The 27,687-nt window shown below is 38.3% G+C and overlaps 1 protein-coding gene across 2 annotated transcripts in view; it reads right to left on the bottom strand.

Annotated features, from left to right (window-relative positions):
- The window catches only part of bs (serum response factor blistered), a 308,064-nt gene that overhangs the window by 193,923 nt on the left and 86,454 nt on the right, over positions 1–27,687 (bottom strand). The window contains exon 3 of one of the 2 annotated variants that reach the window (XM_074098939.1): positions 13,284–13,316. The exons of the other annotated variant lie outside the window; for it this stretch is intronic. Within the exon in view, the coding sequence (XP_073955040.1) occupies positions 13,284–13,316 (33 nt within the window). The remainder of the gene's footprint in view (positions 1–13,283; positions 13,317–27,687) is intronic. 2 annotated transcript variants of the gene reach the window in all.

Here is a 27,687-nt window from a genome sequence, read left to right as displayed (position 1 = left end):
AACCTTAAATTGTATGTGATCGAAAACGGCGGGCCGCCGCTGATGGGGCGGACGTGGATTAAACAATTAAAGTTGGCCGTAGTTGACTGTTTTAATATCGGTGAGGTGATTTCAATGTCTGAAAATCTCCGACGGGAATTTCCCGAAGTGTTTGCCGAAGGCTTAGGCACGTTCAGATCGCGGTTGCAGCTGCACCTCAAGGACGACACGCCAGTGTTTGTGAAGGCGCGCGCGCTGCCGCTGGCGCTGCGCGAGCGCGTGGAGCGGGAGCTGGCGCGGCTGCAGCGAGAGGGCGTCATTTATAAGGTAGAACGGTCTGATTATGGAACGCCAATAGTTCCCGTTATAAAGGCGAGTGGGGCCATACGTATATGTGGCGACTACAAAATTACAATTAACCCCCGCCTTAAAGACTTCCATTACCCACTACCGCGTATTGCAGAGTTATTCGCATCAATAGGAGGGGGCGAACAATATACAAAGCTGGACTTGTCTAATGCCTTCCAACAGTGCGTGCTTGACGAGGCGTCACAGCCGATGACGGCCATCACCACTCACGTCGGAACGTTTGTTTATAGGCGCGTGCCTTTTGGTATCAAATGTATTCCAGAAAATTTTCAGAAGATCATGGAGGAGACGTTGAGTGGTTTGCCGTCCACGGCTGTGTTCGCCGACGATATTTGTGTAACAGGGAAAGACAAAGCGACACACATGAAAAATTTAAGAGCCGTTTTACAAAGGTTAAAAGAAAACGGTCTGCGTATTAATTTTGCCAAATGTAAATTTTTCCAAGATAGCGTAAATTACCTCGGTTATAAAATTGATAAATTTGGGTTACATACTGATGATAATAAAATAGCAGCTATAGTGAAAGCCCCATCACCCAAGAACGTCACGCAATTGAAAAGTTTCATGGGGTTAGTTAACTTCTATGCAAAGTTTTGTAACAACATGAGCGACATTCTAAAACCTTTATACAATCTATTAAAGAAAAATGTAAAATGGTATTGGGACGAAACTTGTGAGGAAGCGTTTAATAAAATTAAAAAAGTGTTAAGTAGCTCTCCGGTGCTAGCTCATTATGACCCGTCACTGCCGCTGATCCTGTCGGTGGATAGTAGCCCGTACGGCGTGGGTGCCGTGCTGACGCAGCGCGGCGCGGACGGCGCGGAGCACACGCTGTGCTGTGCCTCGCGCACGCTCAGCGCCGCCGAGTGCAACTACTCGCAGCTCGACAAGGAGGCGCTGGCGATAGTGTTCGGCGTCTCCAAGCACCATCAGTACGTGTACGGCCGCCGCTTCATATTGCGCACCGACCACAGGGCTCTCAGCTATATATTCGGAAAAAACAAGGGTATACCGGTTACAGCGGCGAGCCGCCTGCAGCGGTACGCGGTTAAGTTGGCCGCGTACGACTTCGACATTGAATTTATAAGGTCGGCGCGCAACTGCCATGCGGACGCTCTTTCTCGTCTTCCGTTGGAGGTACCTAAGGGGAAACTAAAAAATGAAGATGAAGAATGTAGCTACTTAAACTTTGTGGAGGAAAATTTTCCTCTTAGTTTTAAAGAGGTTAAAACAGAGTTAGCAAAAGACGTATTGCTAAATAAAATTTACGGATACGTTATGTTCGGATGGCCTATGACTTCAAAAATTGAAGCTGAAAAGCCGTATCTGAGTCGAAAAGAAAATATCCATATCGACCAAGGTTGTCTGGTTTGGGGTTACAGGATTATAATACCGAAATCGTTGCGTGATACCGTATTGAAGGAGGTACATAGTGGCCATCCTGGCATAGTAAAAATGAAGCAGATTGCGCGTAATTACGTCTGGTGGGAGACACTGGACGGGGACATCGAACGCGTCGCGGAGCAGTGTGCCGCGTGCCGCGCGCAGCGAGCCGCGCCCGCGCCCGCGCCGCTACACTCGTGGCCGTGGCCTACAGAGCCGTGGACGAGATTAAATATGGACTTCTTAGGGCCCTTTAATAATTTTTATTATTTAGTTATAATCGACGCTCATTCTAAATGGATCGAGGTCGAAAAGGTGAAAACTACTTCTGCTCCAGTGATAATAGAACGCCTTCGAGCAATTTTTGCGCGTTTCGGTTTACCAAAACAGATCGTGAGCGACAACGGTCCGCCCTTTGCTTCCGCGGAATTCGGCTTATATCTCAAACGAAACGGAATAAAACAAACATTAGTGGCACCATATCACGCGGCGAGTAATGGGGCTGCAGAAAATGCGGTACGTACTATCAAGCGGGTGCTCAAAAAAGCAGTGTTCGAAAACGAAAATGATAGCACGGCCCTCAGTAGATTTTTGTTCACGTACAGAAACACAGAGCACAGCACGACGAAGCGAGAGCCAGCGGTGGCGCTATTGGGGCGGCGGCTACGCGGGCGCCTCGACCTGCTGCGGCCCGACGCGGCCGCCGTGGTGCATGCCGCGCAGCGGGCCGCCGAGCGCCGCGCCGAGGGGCCGCTGCGCGAGGCGGCGCACGGCGACAGGGTGCTGGTGCGGGACTACGCGCGCGGCGCCCACAAGTGGGCCGAAGGCGAGGTACTCGAGCGCCAAGGTCCGGTGACGTACACGGTCCGGACTGATGACGGCCGCGTACAAAAACGTCATGTAGACCAATTACATATAAAAAAATCACCACGATTGTCTTTGTCCGGCCTTAATCAGGATAATGTCTACGAATCAAAACCTGAGGACGATGCCGTAGTCGATTCTGGCACAATAGATATTGGATCTAGCACCAACCAAAAAGATAAGGAAGGAGAAGGTGAGGACGAATATGGGACTCCTCCGGCCTCACCCGTGCAGCCAGGGGAGCGCTTGCGCCGTAGAGCTGCCGTGCGGTGTCTAGAGAAATTAAAGCGTACCTAAGTTTTACCCATTACCATTCTCTTATTGTGACGTACATACTTGTAGTAGGTAACTATTATTAGCATAAGTGCCTACCGCCTAGAAATAACAATCGTATAAAAAAAATTGTCAAGAAAACCTTTAACTTAAATTATACAATGTGTAACTTTCTTAGTTATGTAATGTGCAACATAAATAAATGCTGTTTGTTTAATATAAAAGGGGACAGTGTTATGTATGCTACTTTTTGGATGGGTAGATTTATATAAAAGTACCGACACGTTTCGTAAATAAACGAACTTCAGTCCAACTCGGTGTTTCATTGTGCTCGTACACAACAGTTTTAAATTAGGTTGTGTTTGTGTTTTAAAATCCTTTTTTTATTGCGCCCAGTCTAAAAGTTACGACTGCAACATGCGCTAATTAAATATTTCAGCGAGGTTGCATACTATTTCGATAATTTTATACTAGCCGTTTTGCTGTCAATGTGTTATTTTCTTCTAAAAACGTCAAAGCGCAACTGACAAATACAAATTATAAGTATGGTGTAGTTAGAAATGAAGTAGAATTACTGACTTAGCAAAACAGACGAATATCTTTTAAAATAATGATGGTATTCAAAAATAAATGCAATCAACCGACTTAAAATGAAAAAATATTTTTGGGGTGTCTGAGGTTTTCAGTTATTTAATTAACACCTTGTATTATCCTGTGTTAAAGTCCTGCACCAGACCTACACGAAGTACTGCACCTGCTCTAAGCTTGTTGCGGATTATAATTTTTGTTTTTCGATTTGTAGTTTGTGATACTAACGCCGTTTCTCGAAATTCATGTGCGAAATTACTTTTGAAATTTTACACGAGATTTACGGTGAAGGTAAACATCGTGAGGAAACTTGCACAGACCTTCGAAGTAATTCAATGGAGTGTGTGAAGTTTCCAATCCGCCCTGGGCTCGGGTGGGAAATACGGCCCTGCTCTCATTCTGAGAGGAGGCCTGTGTCGAGCAGTGGGACCTATATAGGCTGGGATGATACTAACGCCATCTAGCGATACTTCAAGAACCCCTCATTGGACAGGCCGGTAAGTGAAGCGTGGCGGCATCAAGGTACTCTTTGCCCAAACATCATCAGTTTATCATACATACATACATATAATCACGCCTCTTTCCCGTAGGGGTAGGCAGAGACCACTGCTTTCCACTTGCTATCACCCAGCCTATACCGGGTGTGGCCTGTAATACGAGCAAAAAATTTAAACGTAGATCGTCATCTTCAAACTAAACAACATTAGTTCAGCGACTTTTAAAAATAATGGAGTCTTTGAATTTTCCTTTTTTCATACAAATTAAATACTGCTATCAATATATCTCATCCCAGATTACAACTGACGTCGCCTGTCACGCTACAAACACCAAGAATTTAGCTTTACATTGCTTCTTCGAAAAAACTTATAAGTGTAATAAAAATTAAATAACTAATTATTTTTAAAAGTCGCTGAACTAAGTTGTTCAGTTTGACGAGTATGATCTACGTTTTAATTATTTGCTCTTATTACAGGCCACACCTGGTAAACGTCCTACTGCTGGCTGAGGATGAAGAGTATGAAAAGGCTTGGGCCGCCATACACCATTGAATACCAGTACCGCCAAACAATCAGGAGACCCACTTGCTCGTTTGCCATCCAGCCGAATAAAAAAAAATAAAAAAATCAACCAACTAATAGAGGTGAAGATATCCCGGTTGAAAAGTCATGCCCTTTCTAGGATCTCAAGATGTCTCCGCACTAAATAGCATCTAAAGGTTCAGCGATTTTAAGCATGGGAACAGGTAACAGACGTTATTTTTGCATTAATGACATGCTAATGCCCAATAGATGACATGTACTGGTGTGCTGGTATTCAAGGTGACAATTATTGGGACAGTGACCTGCACTCAGACGTCTATCTCTATAGTATAAAGCCGGGTCTCCACTGAGCGAGCCGCCACGAGAACTCAAAATCGCGAGGCGTGAGGCGACTCGCTTAGTGGAGACCCGGTTTTAAAGGTAGCAATGCGAACACGTCCCTTCGAACACGCGGTGACAACGCTGCAACAAATTGTGGACACTCACGGCACGTTATTGATGGCTATGGTGACCATCGGTCCGTCCTCGCGCGGGACATGTGAAAAATTAATATATCGCTTACTATCGCCAGCCACTTTATAAAAAGTAGAGAAAAATACTGGCCATTTTGAAGCGTACTTTTTTAATATATCACTAATATTTACATAGGAAATTGCATGTCTGTTAAGTCAGGCTTACTTTGTATGTATTTATTCCAAAATTGATAGTCTGTTGTTGACGTCGAGACTTTAATTGGACTATGATCAAATATAAAAACTAGTTTGAAATACATGAAAAGCCGTGGTGGCCAAGTATAGCCGTGGTGGCCGAGTGAAGCCGTGGTGGCCGAGTGAAGCCGTGGTGGCCGAGTGAAGCCGTGGTGGCCGAGTGAAGCCGTGGTGGCCGAGTAAAGCCGTGGTGGCCGAGTGAAGCCGTGGTGGCCGAGTAAAGCCGTGGTGGCCGAGTAAAGCCGTGGTGGCCGAGTAAAGCCGTGGTGGCCGAGTGAAGCCGTGGTGGCCGAGTGAAGCCGTGGTGGCCGAGTGAAGCCGTGGTGACCGAGTGAAGCCGTGGTGGCCGAGTGAAGCCGTGGTGGCCGAGTGAAGCCGTGGTGGCCGAGTAAAGCCGTGGTGGCCGAGTGAAGCCGTGGTGGCCGAGTGAAGCCGTGGTGGCCGAGTGAAGCCGTGGTGGCCGAGTGAAGCCGTGGTGGCCGAGTGAAGCCGTGGTGGCCGAGTAAAGCCGTGGTGGCCGAGTGGTTTGACCTATGGCCTCTCAAGCAGAGGATCGTGGGTTCAAACCCCGGCTCGCACCTCTGAGTTTTTCGAAATTCATGTGCGGAATTACATTTGAAATTTACCACGAGCTTTACGGTGAAGGAAAACACCGTGAGGAAACCTGCACATACCTGCGAAGCAATTCAATGGTGTGTGTGAAGTTCCCAATCCGCACTGGGCCCGCGTGGGAACTACTGCCCAAGCTCTCTCATCTGAGAGGAGGCCTGTGCCCAGCAGTAGGACGTATATAGGCTGCGATGATGAACATGAACCTACAATGCATTGATTCTTAAAAGCAACTGATTTTGACAGACGGTACTAGGCATATCTAAAATCATGGAAAAAATCAGGTTTAATGGAACTTTCAACTGTTTAGCCGACATTAATTTGCGCGTCGAAAATCATTATTTGGTATCTACATCTTTCTTGTGTACAAAACAAAACGTATTGCATACTGCAGCGTAAATCTTTCCGATGACGTCTCCATTACAAACGTATGCGCAAGAGTCGATCTTTAGTTGAACTGTCAGCGCAGCGGAATTGCTTTTAACATTGTTAATTTACAAAAACGCCAGGCGAAACATCGTACTATTGAGGTTTTAAACTGAGCCTAGTTTTTGTTGCAAGGGGCCATTCATAAATTAGGTCACACCAATTTTGACCATTTTTAGCCGTTAGCTTATACAAAGTAAGCTTATAATATTACGTACTAATGTTTACTCGCGGCTTCGCACGCGTAAATCATCCGGGATTTTACAAAATTCCCGTAGGAATTATACCATGGTCTTTATTGACGTTGCATTAAGAGTAAAAACCGCCATGCCAAATATGACTTGCCCAGCGGTTATTTGAAAGAAAGAAGAAAGAAAATACATTTATTCACAACACAAGACACAACAATAGTATTAAGTACAAATAGACAACACGTAGGAAAGTATGTGTCATTGCGGTTGTGAATAGGACACCAGACCAGGCGGTTGTGGGTATTTCGAGATTTTATCCCTATCCCTTGGGAATATCGGGACAAAAAGTAGCTATGTGTTATTCCAGATGTACGCAACTATCTACTAAATTCCATAGAAATCCGTTCAGCCGTTTTAGCGTGAAGGTGTACCTAACAAACATGGACGCACTCACAAACTTTCGCATTTATAATAAAAGTAGTTGCTTTATCATCCAAACTACATGTCCGTACCAAATTTCAAATCAACTCGATTGACATCACATACAAACAAATATTGCAGTCCATACACGATTATAAGTCGGAAGCGACACGACTAGTTTCAGTCTTTTCATTAGACCTTCTTCAAGAGCATTCGGGGTAAACCCACTCTCCACCATTAACTGAGTAGGTAATATTTTTCTTTCGCTAGCATAATCTACATCTACTCACAGCTTACAAATCCTTTTGTCGTATCGCCTGAATTCGCATCTGAATAACGGACTGCTCAGCTGGCGTCATCTCATTATTTACGACGACAGTAATATTGTTTATTCGTTCACTCCGCCACGGTAAACGTGAGAGGTGCTGATTTTGATCCAGATTGCGGAGCTAGATGTGTTTATGCTGTCTTAACCAACAACGTCAAATTGAGAGGTATAGTGTTCTTTTTATAGGAATACTTGCTGTTGCCCGCGACTCTGGCTGCTTAAAATTCGTTTATCGCTATCCCGCGGGAACTACAATTTTCCCAGATAAAACCTATCCAATGTACTTCTACGGGACGCAAATTATCTTTATTCCGAATTTCATTTAAATCGTTTTAGCGGTTTAGACGTGAATAAAAGGTAACAGACAGACGGACAGAGTTAGGTACTTTCGCATTAATATTAGTTTGAAAGTTTGGATTTGAAAGAAAGAGAGATTTATTTTGGTTCAATAAGCACCACCACCTTACAGTAACAAGACTAAAACTAGCACTAAAACCATAGTAAAAGAGAACAAGTATGCCCACTCCGACCCTTTAGGAGACTTAGCTGCCCACTCCGGCGCGGACGCTTAGGATTGTCGATGTACCTATATTTTAGATTAATTAATTACCTACCGGCAAAAAATTTTAATATGAAACGTTGAGGAGTTCCGATCTGCGGAGACGATCCTGGCCGATCCACCAAGATGTCACTACCAGATTATTGTATTGTCACCAGATTTACATAAGTATGCCAAATTTCAAGTCAATCGGACGATTGGAAGTGGGTCACGAATATAGAAAAGCTTATGATTGGTTTTTTGGAGTCTTTTTGTATTTTTTATTTCAACTCCAAATTTGTTACTTTTACGGGTATCCCGTGAAACCATATCGCCAGAAAAAGATTCCCAGCGCTGGTCTCTTTTTCTGGTTTTTCTGTGCATCCATGTCTCAGTTTGTATTTTCGATATAGAAAAGCTTGTAAAAAATCTTAACATTTTAGTATTTTACATGGATCCTGTGGGAAAATCGGATAAAAACTAGGCTATAATGTTATTCCAGACTTCCAACTTTATATATAGAAAATTTCGTCCAAATCCGTCCAGCTGTTTTAGCTTGAAGGAAAAACAAACGTACGTGCACACATAAATACCTTCGCGTTTATAATTTTAGTAATTTATTTTAGTTTTTTCTTCAAGTACCTAACGATAATAAAAGGTTCAACTTACCGCTTCACTGCTCCGTCATCAGAAACCTAAGTTAGAAGGGCCAAACAATTTTTTTTACCCACACTAATCTGTCCGCGACATTTTTCAAACAATTGTAAACATGTTTTTTCTGTAATTTAATAGATGGTGTACATAAATACATGCCGTCCTACGTAAGTTCAACCTATTAAACCGTGAAATATCTTGTTGGAAGTACGATTTTCTGGTAACGCCAGAGACAATTTTGGTAACGCAGGAGACGCCCAAAGTGTGACAATGAGAAAAATTAGACAATAATACACACACTCAGTCTGGTGGAGCGTCTTCACCCTTACGAAGATATAACCAGTTAAAGATGCGACCAAACCGCTGCTTAAAAAACGGTGACGGCACGGAACCGCAGTGACGCACCGTATGCGCCCCGTTTTTATCGCATGCTCTCCACACCGCTGCTTAAAATACGGAATCGCAGTGACGTGCCGTAAACGTCAGGACTTTACCGAACAAAGGTCTTGTCGTTTACGGCCCGTCACTGCGTTTGCGTATTTTAAGCAGCGGTGTGGAAAGCATGCCAAAAAACGGTGCGCATACGGTGAGTCACTGCGATTCCGTGCCGTCACCGTTTTGTGCTACATTTTCTGCTGAAGGAAGACATTTCAGGAACTACGCGCTATCGCGTATGAATTCGCCACGTGTAGCGTTCTCCGAAATGTCTCATCTTTTTAGCTACGCGGGTTATTCGAATAGTTTGTGAATATTTTGCAATATCCGAAATTAATTATGGCAAATATGCGTTCGCAATGAATGTCTGTGTTTTGAGACAGTTTTGTCTTTCGGAAACCTTTGTCTTCCTTTTTCCGAACAAAACGGGGACTATGCAACACTGTGCATGCTCGATATTTTTATGGTACGGTTTTAAGTGTATTAAATATGATTTTAAACTAAATTTTGTTTTCACGCCCGCAATAACAGACTTTGAAAGCCATACTAAAACTCACGCAACAGTGCGCCATCTAGTGAGACAAAAAACGATAGCCCTCATTATCACTACCTCGTTCATTTTTAAAAGGTTACTACAGTCATATTTAAATTGTTAGACACAAAGCACACACACACATACACAAAGGAATAATTTCTTTTTAAAACCAGTGACATTTAATTTTATTTTTACTTAAGAGTTATATAATTCTATTTATAAATGTCTAAAGACTAAAAAAGTTAGTTTCACAGAAAATAAATAGAAATAAAACAGCATAAATAATGCAAAACAACACGCTTTAATCACAAATAAAACATGCAAACACAACTGTTTCAAAGAGGTTAAGAATACGAACGTTACAAATGTCACCTCCTAAAGCCCAACCATACAAAGGCAAAAACGTCGAATAAACTTACTTTTTATTTTGAAAAAAAACCAACTCAATGACACTTAAAATACGTCTTAATACAAAAACTTTAATCACGCTCATACATGCCTGTAATTTCAGTATTCTACGAACTTTTATGAGTTGAACACATGTTCAACGATTATCTAAGTTATTATAAACGCAGATAAATTTGAAAAAAGAGTGGTGTTACAGCACTCAAAAGAAAAAAAATAACATACTATCTTAAATTAATATGTATACCTACCTATTAAAAAGTTAAGAAATTATTTAAAAAGCTAGTAGCGTAGGCTTTAGAAAGATAACATTTTTTTAACTTAGGTACATCCTAAGGCTAAGAATTGAGTTTCGAATAAACTTAACTTTTTCTTAACACCTTGAAATATAAAAATAATTTGGCAGACATTTAGTTTTCCTTTCAATCCAAAGCCTTAAGTATAAAGAAATCGATCAACAACAAATTATTCGAGTTAGTCACATCACAAGAAATAATAAATCAAGTATGTACCAAGTAGGTAGGTAGTGATTGAAAATTTAAATTAAAAATCACCTTATAAATAATTACTTTACATAAGCAGCTACACTTGAAGAAAAAATAATGTCTAACTCACAAGTTGCGAGAAAAATATTATGTGAGTAGATTTACGAGAACATTGCGTAGCTGTAAATCTAAAAAATAATTAGTGGTATATTAAAGGCCGCAATGTAATGCCACCGCGTAATAACATCAACTAGTGGGGTAACTCAACCAACTAGGCAGGGTAACTGAGTCATTCTACTTTTTTTTTCTATGTTTCCGATGCCCTTTACTTGAACATATTTACCCTTTACTTGAATAAATGATTGATTGATTGAGTACATTTTGCCAAACTTAGCCCTCGCATCAATTTGTTACTTTGTGATTGGTTACTTAGGCTATCAACCTACGATAGCTTTGTTAAATATCTAAATCTGGTAAATCTAATACCAGAGTAGCTATTGATATCCCCGAATTTTGCATAAAAAAATGTATTTACCACTAAACAGCAGCTCTAAACGGCAATAAATATAAATACATTCCATTTTCCAAGCAATTTCCTTTAAAACACATTTTGAAAAAAAGAAAATATGGATAAGATTAGTAGAATGACCTAACTATGCGCTGCAGTGCCCTTTCACAGTCCCCAGTACACCCGTCTTTCAATGCGCACGCGCCAGCACTTGGCCGATTATGAGCGATTAATGCCGAAACAAAGTGTGTCCACTATTAGAAATCATTACACTATGACAATGACAATACTTTTATGGTGGGTGCAATTTTTTTTCGCACCTCCTAAACTAGCCATTAGGGTAGTTTTCTACTAAGAGATTCTCGAATCGAGATGGATCGATCTTTTAAAATACCAATTGAAATTTTCACTACTTTCGAATGTTTTTTCACAAAAAGTAACTGTCTCGAAAACACATAGAGAAAAGTGTAAGAATATTGGGCAGCACGAGTCACGGATTGGAGAAGACCCGGCTTCGATTCCCGTCCCCAATATTTATTTTCTGGTATAAACCATGTATACCTACAATGCGTACCTATTTAATACTTATAATAAGTAGACCTACGAGTATTTGAGTAAAATTTTAATAAGCTAAAATTCGTGTGTCGAATAGCTGTTTTAAAATTTAGGCTCCAGAGCAAAATAGGCCATTGAAATAGCAGAGTTTAGCAGAAACAATTTGAGTAGAACGAAGCAATTTCGTTAGTCACACACACACACACACACGTCAGATTTTGTCTTGTTTCTGTCTTCACTATTTATTTCTAAGCAGTATATAGTCCAATATTAAAATTCTTAATAATTGATTAGACTTCTTAGAAAAACAGCTATAAACCAATCGCGTGGTGTATTTTCTACACTAAAGGGCAAAATACATATAATTCACTTTTCACTTCGTCCCAATTTTGGTGACCAAATGCATAGTACATATTTTTGCTCTTGTCATTACATTGGAAGATCCGCTCTTATTGGCAAAATATAAGAAAAATAAGATGTCTCTTATATTAACTGAGATCTAAATAATGTAGGTCTCGATATACCTATAATTACATATTAAGGTACCTTTACATCAAAAGAAATCATTCATCACAGTATCCATATACTAAAAGCTACTTAATTATTTACTCGTACCAAGGAACTTGGACAGTGAAATAAATAGGTCACCTCAACGTCAATATGTTTAGGAAAAGTCTTCCTCAGAGAGTGCAAGATACTACAATGAGTCGAAAACTAGCACCAGTTCTGGGCATAATCGGCAACTAGATGCTACTGCCTAAAAATCTTTTATATTTACTTGACTTTATTCGTTTAATTCACTGTAAAAAAATATTTTTTTGATTTGAATTATTCTGTGATTTAAGATAGAAAAGTTATAGCCTTTTAGCCAGAAACCGCATTGCCTAACGCTACTGACTCTCGCGATCGCAATCCAATGACAGATTTTGCATACAAAAACTGTCATTTGATTGCGGTCGCGAGCATTAGGCACTCAGATCCTACAAACAAATGATCGGAGGTTAGGCAAAAACGTTAGGCAATACAGCCTCTGGCTATAAGGCTTTTCTATCACAAATCAAAGAATAATTTGGCCTCTGGTCCTGGTATTGCCTCAAAACTTAGTAAATTTTTGGGAGGAGTTGAAAAAGTTAGACCATTCTAACCAGTACAGTCAACCACACAAAACGGCTAGATTCGTAAAAAAATATACTTAGTCTGTCAGTTAAATTACCCAATTTTTGTTTTTATCGCACAGATTATTTTTTATTATTTAAAGGAATAAATTATGAAACTATAGCCACTTAATCTTTTGCTTGACCCATTCCCGAACTTAAGCGCGCTTTATTTTTGTAATTTTTAGTTCGATTGGTAAAAAATAAAACGCGTGGCCATATTTTTCGGTAATCTAATTGGCGGACTAATAAATATATTTTTTTTACCCAAGATACTATATCTAAAATACAAGCTGAAACATACATAGATGCACAGCAAAACCAGAAGAAGAGACCAGCGCGGGGAATCGAACCCAGGTCCTCAGCATTCCGTGCTGAGTGCTACACCTCTACACCACCACTGGACAACCAGCGGTGGTCTCTTTTTCTGGTTTTTCTGTGCATCTATGTTTCAGTTTGTATTTTCGATATGGATTTTACGGGATGACCGTAAAAGTAACAACATTTGGAGTAGACATAAAAAAAATACAAAAAGACTCCAAAAACGAATCCAAGATACTATATCCAAAAGTGTAAAACAGAATGTATCCTACATCTGTAACTACTAGTGTTATACATCTTTTTAAACTTAAAAAAATTAAGGCAACCTTATATTTCAACATACTTTGTTTCCCATCCAAAGTAATCCAAACATTGTCTTGGCACAGCAAAACGTTCAGTCTATTTTTTTTTCGGTAAAACTTGCTTATGCCTTAAGGCCATGTACCAAGTGGTTTCTAGACATATCTTAGACTATCATTGGTCGTCATCATCACTATCATCGTCTTCCGCACCTACCTTGCAATCTTCTTTCGCTGGCGACTCTTCGTCCTGTTCCAACAAACAAACGCGCTGTTAGTGGTATTAGAGAAGCAATAGTTATTTGTGTCACAAGGGAGCAAAATGGTGTATTTACGGCGAGGGCGTACATTGAATCCAGAATGTAGTGATGGATTCTAAAGTAGAATCCTGAGCGTAATGAGGGATTCAAGTGTTAACGCCCAAGATGAAAATAATTTTGCTCCCGAGTGGCTCATACAACTTTTCACACCGAGCATTAAGAAACTTGAAAAAAAATATCGAAATATTATTAAAGAACAACCAGCATAGAAAATGGCGTGGCTTTACATTTATAAACTTCAAAAAATGGCATTTGCAATATAAAACACTTAGAAAAGCCTTGAACAGAAAAGTGGCACTTTGCTTCCTCTCGCCAGGGAGGAAAAGTTACTTTTCTGAAGGAGAGCTGCGAAAAAATTGTTAACTTCCATAGGACATCAATGAGATCTGATTTGTTACATACTGTATAAAGCGCTTGCCCCACCGCCTACGATGAACGAGAAGCGAGTAGAACTAGAAACTACTTAGAAACGAGTTGACGAAAATGAGTACGTAGTTCCTATAGTTTTGTCGCTGGGCTACAAGCAATTCTATAGGTATCACCAGAGTTGAGGTCACACACACAAGAATATGTCGTGTAATGACAGCAGGATTTTGACATTTGACTATTTCTCAAAAAGTTATCCATTTTCAGTTGTCCACTTATAAAAAAAAATGCTGACGCTACTTTTACCCAAAAAATAAGTAATATTGTGATTAAATATATACAAAACCTTATGGTAAAAGTGATAAAAAGTCAGATACTTAATCTTTGTTTTTGGAACCAATAGAAAGTTTCGATGTACGTATATTTAGTTACAAAATCACGGTTTTTTCTCACAAGATTTCGTGACGTTTTCCTAACGTCAAGAAATTTTGGATGTTTTATGCTGTAAATGTTTTATGATCTCGTCCTTAGTGTTAATAATTTCTTGGCAAACTGATTTCTTACTTTCTTACTAATTATGCGTATCTCTTTTACTGACACATGGATCTACATCTATTGTTCGTAAAAATTGTTGATAGCTTTGCTTCCTCGCAGGCGGTGGGACAAGTGCCTAAATGCGTATCATTTTAGCTGGTTGGAAAATTGAGAAGCATTTATGTGCCTAAACAAAATCTAACCTATGGAAATAAGCTGCAATTACATTAATATTGTTACGATCCATCCAATATTAGAAGCCGTTTGTTTTATTTCGATGAAATGAGACAAAAAGGTCAGATCAAATTGTTTCAAAGAATTAAACTTGGAATTAACTAATTAAACTTGGTTCCAACTGTAACTATCTTAAAATGTAGCATTGTTCTGACATTTAAACCTCATTTCAATTGTAGCTATTGAGGTTATTAAATCAATAGGCACTTTGACGCCACAGAACTAAAAAAAATAGAAGTGCCACGCGAGCTAAGGGCGGTTACAGATTAGCGTTTTATTTGCGCGTTTAAACTGAGCTATGCGCGTACGATCACAGAATAAAAAATAGCAAAAGTAGTATAAATAATAGTACAGAATAACTGTCTGTTTTCTACGAGCATTGAACACGAAGGAAAGCGCACGTGTAAGCGCGTATGCCAAAAACAACCGTATATCTACTCTACGCGCAGAAAGAAATATAGTCTGAAGCCGCCCTTTATATGCTACCGCGCATGTGGTTTTTCCGGCTAAAGCAGAACTTTCTCAGAAAGTTGAGTTATTCCAAATATGGTTAAAAAAGAAGTCAGTACTAAAACCTCTCAATACACGAAAAAAACAGATAAAAAATATTTAAACAATCGAATAATCCTACGACTAAAACTAATAATAATAAAGTCAATAACAATATCACATTTCAAAAAATATTGTATTAAAACTACCGTTAGAAGTGTGTACCAAATTTCAGATAAATCCGTCAGCTTTCTGCCAAGAAAAGGGGTAAAATTTCAATTAAGTACCTACTTTAATTTGACCCACACAAGTCACACAACACACAAAGATACAATACTAAATAAAACTTTAACAAGCCTTATAAAACCGTTTAACAACGGTAGCGCAACAACCGAAAAAGCTTCCGAGTTCGCAGCACCATTCGATAAAACCCAATAACTAATTACACCGCAAATTAATTTAATTAAAGAAATCATGATTTAACCATGTCCGATAATGAAAGCGTGATTGCCGATTAACGGGCATCATAAAAAATAAGTACATCACAATCGTGGCAGGTTTATGGTGCGCAGTACAAGATCGGCAGGAATCAAAAGGGGCGCAGACGCAGTCTAAAGCAGCATGTGATCTTCAAACAACGCGCGGCACAACCGCAATATATTTTTTTGAATACTGCCGTGTCCGTGGTAAATAAAAAAAATATATAATTAGTCTGTCAGTTAAATTACCATAAAATATTGAACGACACGTAATTTTTATATTGTCAATCTAACAATAAATCACTAAAGTGGGTGATAGACGTACGAACTTAAAAGTACGCGGTTTTTAGGTTTGCGAGCCACGAGCAAGATTTCAAACCGGTTGGATCACCAATGGTTTTAAAGTACGCGTACTTACGGTGACACACAGGCGAAAATGGTTGTCAAGTCATAAGTACGCGTACTTGCTCGTACGTCTGTCACCCCCTTTAGATACAGCGCATCAGAGTTTAGGAGTGGAGATTCGTGACACTTCTAAACAAAAAGCTTCACATATGCGTTATGTTCTTTTTTTTTTCAATTGACAAAAGAAAAAAAATCTTGTTCAATATTTTTTGAACGTAATGAAGGACCTATTTATTTATTTAAGAACTAAATTTTATTAAAATATTCAATAAAGTCACTGGTTTGTATTGTTTGACATTTCCAGTGATAAAAAGAACCGTTCAACTTCAAACAGCAGCAGCAGCAGTGCAGGTGGTAGGACCTTGTGCAAGGTCCGCCCGGATTGCTACCACCATCTTGCTTGCTAATCCTGCCGTGAAGCAGCAGTGCTTGCTTGCATTGTTGTGTTTCGGCGTGGAGAGTAAGACAGCCGGTGAAATGCTTGGCACGCGGGGTATCCCATCTAAGGCCTCTAGGTTGGCAACGCGTCTGCAATACCCCTGGTGCTACAGTAGTTTATGGGCGGTGGTGATCTCTTACCATCAGGAGACCCACTTGCACGTTTGCCATCCAGTCGAATAAAAAATAAACCCTAACAATATTCACTTACCTGACCTAGATGTCAACGATCAACTTAATTGCAATCCTTGAGTGGCGCCGGCGCACTGCAATCCACACTATATGACCGGGGTCGACAATCTTTTAGCAAGCATCACACAACAGCAAAATAAAATTAAACAAAGATGAAATACGCGATAGTAACTCAATCGATGATTTGAGTTGTCTTTTCGAACAAGCAATTTTAACTTTCTTTTTGACGTGATTTTTTTTAATCAAAGTAAAAAAAACAATGTATATAGGCTAATGTTGTTACAAATGTCAAAAAATTAACCACCTATCATAATAATATCATAATAGCAGACAAAATGGTAAACAATATCCGCCATCCATGAACACTCGTGACTTCAAAGTCAAAGTCAAAATATCTTTATTCAATTTAGGCTATAACAAGCACTTATGAATGTCAAAAAAAATCTACCACCGGTTCGGAAAAACATCTGCTGAGAAGAATCCGGCAAGAAACTCAACTTCGTTGTGAGTCAATGGTGCGTTCATTGCCAACTTTTTGTTAAAAGCTTACTCTTTTCTTGACAGTCCCCACGTCGAAGTTATTCATGTTGAATTCATTTCAGCTTAAAATAGATGATTAGGTAAGATACTTTTACATTGTTTTCTCTTGGGTTGAAAGGTATCTCGTTTCATCGCTATAACATAACCTACATAAACGTAATCTGTTGTAATACAATTTTATAAAAAATCCTTTTCTAATTATAGATACATCGTCATTTTCCATCTAACTCAAACGACAAAAATAATTCGAAATAACACATTTTAAGCCGTGGGCTAGAAGAAGAAATCACTCGGTTCGCAGGTTTCCGACCTCTGTAGAAAAACTACGAAAAGAACGAACAAATCAGACAAAAAAACACTTTATTTTACTGACATAAAGATCTTGACGAATGCAATACTTTTGCGACAAACTTAACTTTACTGTTGGCAAAACATGTGACTTGTAAATTCGTTAACATTTTTTACGATTTTCTTAGATATTAACGACACAGAGGCATGCGTAGATAAATTTGTATGGTTGTGATTTTATTCATTTTATAAATATACGTTTATTATATAAGGGTGTAAAAATTACTTAATAAATGTTTAAGATTAAATACGAAGCGGTTAATGCGTTATGCTAAGAGTTGTCAATTTAAGTGCGATGTTTTTATTGTAATCTTTTTTACTGCAGTTCATATAAAGTTAAAGAGCAGTCATTAATGTTACAAGCTACCTTTATTCCGTATTCCGTAATTTAATTATGGTAATAAACATTTTAATTGTATACTAGCTTTTAACCGTGGCTTTATACGCGTGGACCATTAGGCCTCGACATTGGATTGAAATTCAGGGAACTAAATATTTTTCATCGAATTTTATGATTCAGCGATATAAGGGAGTAAATTTTTTGACAACTACTGAATTTGCTATGACTAATTCTATATCTTCACAAGAATAATATGGTACATACCCATCCATTATTAAAAACAATATAAATATACAATCAATGTATAGCATGGAAAAAAACAGTTTTTGAAAATGATATTTCAATGCTTTCTTTTTCGTGTGTGATATTACACGCTATTTTTTCTTTCTCTGTCTAATCTTAAATTTCAACCTTTATAACTCTGTTATACGTGAAGATAGCTTTTAAATTATTTTGCTTTTGATATTACGAATTGTATTTAAATAAATAAATAAATATATAAATAAACATCACAGGACAATTCACACCAATTGACCTAGTCCCAAAGTAAGCTTAGCAAAGCTTGTGTTATGGGTACTTACTAAGCAACGGATAAATATAATTATATAGATAGATACATACTTAAATACATATTAAACACCCAAGACCCGAGAACAAACATTCGTATTTTTCATACAAATATCTGCCCAGACACGGGAATCGAACCCGGGACATCAAGCTTCGTAGTCAGGTTCTCTAACCACTCGGCCATCTGGGCATCTGGTCGTATTTATTTGTTTGTTTTCAATATAAAGGTTTAACGACGAACGCTATAATTATAATACCTACTAAAATTTATTCAATCACGTAATTAGTAAATATGAGTTACACATGATAAAATTTTAATTAAATTATAATTGTTATTATAAATTAAACGACTATTTTCGAATCTCCGAATACATATACCTGATTACGAAGCTTGAGGTCCCGGGTTGGATTCCCGGTCGGGGCAGATATTTGTATGAAGAATACGAATGTTTGTTCTCGGGTCTTGGATGTTTAATATGTATTTAAGTATGTATTTATCTATTTAAGTATGTTTATCCGTTGCCTAGTACCCATAGTACAAGCTTTGCTTAGTTTGGGACTAGGTCAATTGGTGTCAAGTGTCCCATGATATTTATTATTTATTTTTATTTTATATATGATAAACTTACTCGTATAATCGGAAGGCCCGATATAAAATTAGATATGGATATTAAGTTCAAAGTAATATTTCATTTGTATTAAATTCCAGAAAAAAAAACTGCAATTGAGGTTAACATTTAAGCTATTTAACACTTAAATGAAGCTTTTATTGCAATAAACATTTTTGGATTTTAATTTTAAAACATAATCACCTAACTTGTGTTTTTATCACTATCGCACGTTACTGATCTAATTTAACTTAACATAAACATTTTATTTTATAACATTTGAAATACCAAAATAATTGGCGGTATGTTCTTCAAACAAATAACGGGCACACCGAATTGACCATTTCCAAGATGGCGGAATCTTAGCACGTATGAAACTAATTTAATAAAATATAAATTGTATTTATAGGTTAGTTTAACAGCGAAGTTACGAGTTTATTATTGTGTTTTTATTTTTTATTTGATAAACATTAAGATGTCGCGGGCGAACGTCGTATATTTTAGCGTAACTACCTATGTTTATCCACGCTATCTGTATTGAATGAAATGTCATGTAAATTAACATTTAAGTAACCGTTCAAAATTTTACATGCAATGTCATAACATTTTTTTTATTCAGTGTCAAAACTGTTTGTTATGACTTTTACGTTCCTTTTTCTAAGCACATTGGCAGATAGATGGAAGAGATGAATAGATAAACACACAGATAATTAACAAGGACTCCACTTTCTTCATGAAGAATTGAACGCTAAAAATAATAAACCAGTAACAAATATCTGCCCCGACCGAAGATCGACCCCGGGACCGACCTCAAGCTTCATAGTCAGCAGGTCTACTACGAAACTCAAAACTCGAAGTTCGTATCGTACCGTCCCTCTCGCTCTCGTATTAAATAGTATAAGTGTCAGAGGGACCGCACGACACGAACTTCGAGTTTCGAGTTTCGTAGTAGCCCTGTAGGTTCTCTAACCACTTGGCTGATAAGGAACTCTTCGAATAATAACGAACTCTAAAAGGTGTTTATAAACGTCAGACTCTATAGGCATTGGTCCGTTGGGTCAAAGGCTTATAAAGTATAGTGGATTGCTGTCCTAACCACAACCGTTCGTAGCACGTGGGCAGCAAGCTTCAGGTAATTGTGTCAACTTGGGACGATTCATGCCACGAAGAGCCAGCAATTAATTTTTATCATTTTTAACCTCCCGACGCAGAATGTTTTTATAAATTTGACACCAGGGCCAATCAACTTTTTTACCGACACTAATCTCCGCGACATTTTTCAAACAATTGCAGATTTTTGTAAGTAAACATGTTTCTTCTGTAATTTAATAGATGGTGTACATGAATACATGCCATCCTACGTAAGTTCAACCTATTAAACCGTGAAATATCTTGTTGGAAGTACGATTTTTTGGTAACGCCAGAGACAATTTTAGTAACGCAGGAGACGCCCAAAGTGTCGGTAAAATAGTTGATTGGCCCGCCAATGTCTGTTAATTAATGTCAAGACACCTTGTATAATGATTTGTGAGTCACAATCGCTTTCAATACTTCTTTACACCAAACGGTACATGAGGGTAGAAAGAGATAGTGATTGTGATCGTGAGCACCGACGCGTTAGATAATTCAATTCAATTGATTCAAATTCAATATAAACTTTAACACAAAAAGCACAAAATCCACACTCTCATGCTTTAACCGACCTTCTCACTTCTCACCACTAACCTGAAAATACAAAAAATACAAATTAATAATAAAAATAATGACAAAACATAGAATATAAAATAATTGTTAAATAAAATTTGATACAGTCAAGGTCATGAAAATACCTAAGATACCAAGAGATCAAAAATATCTATACCCTATTAAATGCATACGTTTGACGCTATGGCTGATATATGATATTTATGCCCTCAACTGTACCTAGACAGCTGAATCGCGAGATCACACAACAGCAAAATAAAATTAAACAAAGATGAAATACGTGATAGTAACTCAATCGATGATTTGAGTTTTGTCTTTCTGAAAAAGCAATTTTAACTTTCTTTTTTGACGTGATTTTTTTGTAATTAAAGTAAAAAAATAATGTAGGTATATAGGCTAATGTTGTTACAAATGTCAAAAAATTTACCACCTATCATAATAATATCATAATAGCAGACAAAATGGTAAACAATATCCGCCACCAGAATGACCCAAAAGCTTCTTTTTATTCTGGTGTTCCCATCACTGAGCCATAAACGTGAAATTCCAGCCGTTAAATCTTACAATCTTTCTTAAAGACGTGAATGATTGACATGATTATTCTTCATGTCATGTAAATGACGTTATAATTTAGGGGATTCCCATAGATATTTAGTAAACTAGTGGAATTTCAATTTAACTACCAGATGCAATGTAAGAGCGAGCAGCAGCGCTCATATTCATACTGCTTTGTCAGTAATATTATTTATTTTAACGGCTGCGCGAAGTTCAGTAGTGAAACCTATGTGAAGCCATCAATCCGAACAATTCATCTGGCCGCTACGCTACCCATGGCCCATGGTATACGCGGAACAAAACGCAGAGAGATGCTACATCCCTCCGCATTGCCAGAGGATCAAGCCGGTCAAAGAGTACCCGGTTGTCGACAAATCCAGCAGCTTTACGTTGGATGTGGTCGAATAGAAGTCAAGTCAAAGTCAAAATATTTATTTGCAAGAACTATGGTATTTTTACAGGTGTCACACTTGGAAAAGAAATATGAATAAACATCACAGTTCAAAATAACAGTGGTATGCAATTTTTTAAATTAAATATCAACAATACAAGACAATAATAAATATCAGACAGTACATACGGATTAATTCATTGCATTATATTATACTATATATTCTACCAAAATACAAAATAGATTATATGTCCAAAAATTCATTTAAATCATAAAAACATTTTTCTAAAAACCATTTTTTAAGATTCACTAGAAATAGATTAGTGGTGAGAGTTCTTAGCTCGACCGGAATATTATTATATATTTTAACAGACATCTTTCGAGTATAACAGTTCTTGTTACAAAGGGCCGTCTAAGAAGAAGCTGATTTTGGGATACCTACTCTACTACTCAAGAGTGTAGCTAACTTAGAAGAGAGACCAAATCCAATACCGCAAACGAAGTTACGAGCAAAAGCTAGTCGATTCCAAAATCAAAGTTCCACGTGTGAGAAATATTACACGAACTCTACTTAAATACCGCAATTAATGTAAAGTTGCGTACACACTGGCCTTCGCCTAAATAACTTACACTACTTAGAAGAGCGTGTGTCATTACAGAGGAACGCCTAATTGGTTGTCCCTTTCATCTGCGTTGTGAAAAACGGAGACGAGCTGTAGTAATTTAGTTACGTAATTTAAACTGTTTTTATTGCACTCTTAGTATTTTTAGTTACAAAGCTTAATTATAAGTTTACAGTCAAGTCAGTGTTAATTGATTTCACAATTACCTATCTTTTTATTTTATTTTATTAAAATATTGTTTTTAATTTGTATTTTATAGAAAAATCAACCTGCATTAATATCTGCCACAGCGGACCGTGCAAAAATAGCTGACACGCCCTACCGGCCGTAGAAATAGAGTCGAATCAGATATTTATGCACGCTTTGATGTGTCAGTTATTGGTGCTGGTGACTGTACACTGGGGTTTACGAAGTAATACCTCTTAACTCGACCCATAGTGTCAACTAACCTAAACCCTATTTATACCATTAATATTAATACGCGGTAATAATGAGAAATTTATAGGCATTTTTAATACGCAATGGGCGTGGCTGTAAAACGGCGCGCGAGTCATTCGCGTTAATTATCAGCGTTTCAATATGCGAGTTCAGGCAGTAATTAAATGCTTATGGGGATTTAAAATAGTCGCTCATATTTTAAGCAAACATACTTCATTTAAAAGTCGTAACACTTTTTAAACAGATTTAAAAAGGAGGTTTTTTTTTGTACGCATGACCATTGAACTTTGAAGGAAACTCGCTTTACGCAAAAAAAAAACTGCATCCAAATTGGTCCATCACTTTGAGAACTACGATGCCACAGACAGACGCAAAAAGAGGGGTGTTATAAGTTTGACACCAATTTTTGTCTGTCTGACAGACAGAACAGACAACAAAACAGACAGACAAACAAACAGAGACAGTAAAAAATTGGTGTCAACCTTATAACACCCCTTTTTTGCGTCGGAGGTTAACAAATCAAACTATGTCCATATAACATTATAATTGTATAAAAACTGATCAAAATAAACTTTTGTGTGTTTTATAGGTACCTAGATACCATGTGCATGTTGTTTAATTGAATGCAAATTTATTTACATTAGATTGAAAAATGCAAAATGCAGTGTTTTTATTAATATGTTTTGCTAGAATTAATGAATGCGCGCAAATTGTCTCACATTACTATAGTAATACGTTACTGCGTATATCGGCAGGTGGTGTGCTAATAGCTTAGATCAGTGGTTTCCAAACTTGCCCAGGCTTTATACCCCCAAGTCCGAAATTCGAACTTCATATCGCGACACTAATAGATAGTATTTGATAGAAGTAAGTGCGACAGTATGACTCAAAGTTCGAATTATGAATTTTGGAATAGCCCCCAAGTCCGTAATTCACCTAAAAAAGTCTATTTCAGGACCCAGTTTTATCTGATTTAATTACTTACACTTCGGACTATATCCATTATCTTACTTAAACTTTAGATTTTTTAGTCATAAACATGATTTTTTTTGTGGTGGTAAAAACAAGCACAGGTAGGTACAATTATTAACAGGAGTAAATTAAAACAATGCGAAACATGCTCGTTTGCCATCCAGTCGAATAATAAAAAATCTACCTCCTAAAGCAATTCCTTTTGAGACTTATTGTAGACGTGGTAATGTAACAATAATTAATAATGACATATATTTGATTGCCACTAATTTAAAAAGTAACAATTACAATGAAATTATAATGTGTCCTAGGGTTTTACTTGGCATATACTGATTCTGGGCCCACCTTATCCGCTGGGGACCCACCAGTGGGTGGCGACCCGTAGTTTGAGAAATGTTGGCTTCGATCCACGTGTTATTTAGTCTCTATTTTACGCAAATTAATGATGCAAAGTGCTTAAATTTACTTGTTAATGTAAATTGTTGCATACATTTTAGATTCTTTAATGAACTTGAATATTGACAAATAATTTAAGTTATGTTGTGCAGCGCTGACCGCTAATTTCTACGCATGTGATAGTTGCGCACGCCTATCAGCGCTTACCACCAAGCATGTATAATAACGCGCGCGAAATATTATTTTTTCCGGGAAAAAACCATCCAATGTTCTTTCCATGATTTCAAACTATCTTCATATCCAATGGCATATAATTTTGCACTAGGTATTAAATAAATAAATAATGAAATAAATTTATAAAAAAATATAAATTATTTTCTTGGTGATTGTTGCATAAACCCCTCCCCTGGTTCGGACATGATGGACGCGACTTGGACAAAGTCCGGTCACCTCCGAAAACTTATTGTACAGTGCTCTAAATAAACGATTCACACGTGCGTACCGTCCGCAGCGACAGCAGAACGGTATAATTAAATTAAAAAATTAAGTACATAGGTACTCACTAAATTTAAGCAAGCGTTTGTATGTTTGTATAACTCTTCATCCCACTAATATTATAAATGCGAAAATTCGTAAGTCTCTTTGTTTGTTTGTTATTTCTTCACGTCATAACCGCTGAACCGATTAAGATGAAATTCGGTATACAGATAGTTTGAGTCCCAGGGAAGGACATAGGATAGTTTTGGTCCCGAAAAAAATCATAGTTCCCGTGCGATAGCGATTGCCAAATTCTACGCGGACGGACTTAAGTTATGTTGTTAAGTTATGTAGCTATGTCAGTCGTCAGGACAAGAAACGAATGTGCTGTGATTTTTTTGCGTATGTTGAAAATGAAATTGTGATATTGGTGATAGTTCGGTGATAGGTATATATATTTATTTATTTCATACGACCACAAAAATCATTGCATGACTTTTATTTTATTCTACTGGTGTAAATTATTTGGACAGATATTGTCAAAACGAACGAAGAGCTTTGTAGAAAGTATTTCGCATCTTGAGAATCAAACCGTCACTAAACAAAATTTGTCACCTCTCAAAAAGGACACTAACATTTTAACGCATAATTTAATTTTGCGAGCCGACATATTTCGCTTAGTGACGGTTTGATTCTCAAGGTGCGATTTTTTCATCTAAAACATCCTTTTCCTTATTCCTTTTTTATACACCAAAAGGCCACTATAAAAACTTTTTCTGCGGACTCTACGCATATGACAACCCCGCAACAATATGCCCAACATTTATCATCATAAGGCCGGCACACACGACGCGACCACCGCATTGTCCGCGCCGTCCGCAACACGCCTAACTATGTTCCTTCCATTGTGCTATTGTTGCTTGTGTGCACGCACATACACTGACACACTTTGTGGTACTTCACACTGTCGCAAGTGCTTATAGCCAAGTTCAAATCAAGAGCTTATAACCTCCCATCCCATTAGGTGACCCGCTTGCTCGTTTGCACCTTCTTATATATAAGAAACTAATCCCCTGTTTCACCATCCTTTGATTAATTTTATTTGACGGATAAATGTGATGCCGTCTCTGTTTGTTTTGTTCGAATAGACGGAGACGGCATCACATTTATCCGTCAAATAAAATTAATCAATGGGTGGTGAAACAGCCTCTAAAGTAAAAGAAATGTTGAAAAACTCCTGACATTGGCATTTATTTCAAAGATGAATATTGCAACATTCCTTTTTTTCGTTGAGGGTTTAAAACTAGAAAAGTGGCAGCTCTGTGCTACGCAATTCACCGCAGAATGAAGTTGGGTTGTAACTTAACAAAAAAAGGGAATTTCAAAGAGCCATGGCTTGAAAATCTGCTTTCAAATAAAAAAAACCTCATTCAAATCAGTTCACCCGTTTCAGAGCTAGGGTGCCACAGACAGACACACAGACACATAGCGGTCAAACTTATAAAATCCCTCTTTTTGCGTCGGGGATTAAATAAAAAATGAAATTTATCAGTAAACATTGTCGCAATTTCAAGTTTTTTTCTTTATATCTATACTTTTTTTGGTACACATATTTACTATGACATCATTGTTGTTAAGTAGATGTTTCATTACATCGCAAAAACATCTAGTTAGGGCGGTTCACCATTCATCATCATCATCATTCCAGCCTATATACGTCCCACTGCAGGGGAGAGGCCTCCTCTCAGAACAAGAGGGCTTGGGCCATAGTTCCCACGCGGGCCCAGTGCGGATTGGGAACTTCACACGCACCATTGAATTGCTTCGCAGGTCTGTGCAGATTTCCTTACGATGTTTTCCTTCACCGCAAAGCTCGTGGTAAATTTCAAATGTAATTCCGCACATGAATTTCAAAAAACTCAGAGGTGCGAGCCGTGATTTGAACCCACGACCCTCTGCTTGAGAGGCGATAGGTCAAACCACTAGGCGTCACCATTACGCTGTCAAAAAGTTTTCGTCTCGAAGTTGGCAAAGTATTTACGAGATTGGGCGACGTAAGGCCAAATCCAAGTTTTTCGTCCCTTCGCTAAGTAGGGGAAAGTTTGACCACTAAACGAACGGCTAATAAGATGGTACATACCTATGAGATATATGGCCGTTGGGGCCGGAAAGTTCTCGAATGAAGATCGTGGATCGGCAAGCGCGGCATAAGATTAGTTTTTGGAGTCTTTTCGTATTTTTTATTTTAGCTCCAAAGTTAATTTTACGGTCATTCCGATGCAAAGAATAACCAGAAAAAGAGACCAGGGCTGGGAATCGAACCCAGGTCCTCGGCATTCCGTGCTGCGTGTACCACTACACCACCACTGGACAGGAGTACAGACACAAATTTCTCCTATGCACCACATATCTCGGCTTGTTTGTTTCTTATTTAGCCACTTAAGCAGCGATACTACGAGTGTCTCTTCGCGATCTCTTGTCCGTGTGAGCGGTAAGTTCCGAAGGAGTGTTGACGTTTCTCGATGAGAGCTAAAACATAGATGTCGCTGCTTAAGTGGCTAAATAAGAAACAAACAAGCTGAGATGGTGCATAGGTGAAATTTGTGTCTGGACTCCTGCCCAGTGGTGGTGTAAGGATACAGCACGCAGCACGGAATGCTGAGGACCTGGGTTCGATTCCCAGCGTTGGTCTCTTCTTCCGGTTTTTCTGTGTATCCATGTTTCAGTTTGTATTTTCGATAAGCGCGGCATAAGAAGTCCCAATAAGATGGACGGATGACTTCGTTATAACCTAACTAACAAAAAGTTGGAAAACTCCCAACTTTGTCACTTCAAAGTTCAATATCTCAAAAACGGCTGAACCGAAGTTGATTAAACATATCTAATAAACCTTCAAATAAAAAAACCGCATTCATATCGGTCCACCCGTTTAAAAGCTATGGTGCCACAGACAGACTCACATAGCGGTCAAACTTATAACACCCCTCTTTTTGCATCGGGGGTTAAAAACGCACGTGGTTACGAGTAAGCAACTGGCTAATATTTGCGCATGAGTTTTTTTTTCATCGCAACCTACCAATAAAGAAAACCATCTTTCTCACCGATTACATCGTAAAATTTTACATTGTCTACTCCACAAATTGCAGGCTGTCTCAGCAGACGTTTATTGGTTTACGGTAGTCCGATAAAGACAGAGATATGGGTA

Source organism: Choristoneura fumiferana, chromosome 16 (assembly GCF_025370935.1).
Source record: "Choristoneura fumiferana chromosome 16, NRCan_CFum_1, whole genome shotgun sequence".
Classification (NCBI taxonomy): Eukaryota; Metazoa; Arthropoda; class Insecta; order Lepidoptera; family Tortricidae; genus Choristoneura; species Choristoneura fumiferana.
Note: the sequence above shows the minus strand (reverse complement) of the source record. Positions and strands in the feature narration are given on the sequence as shown.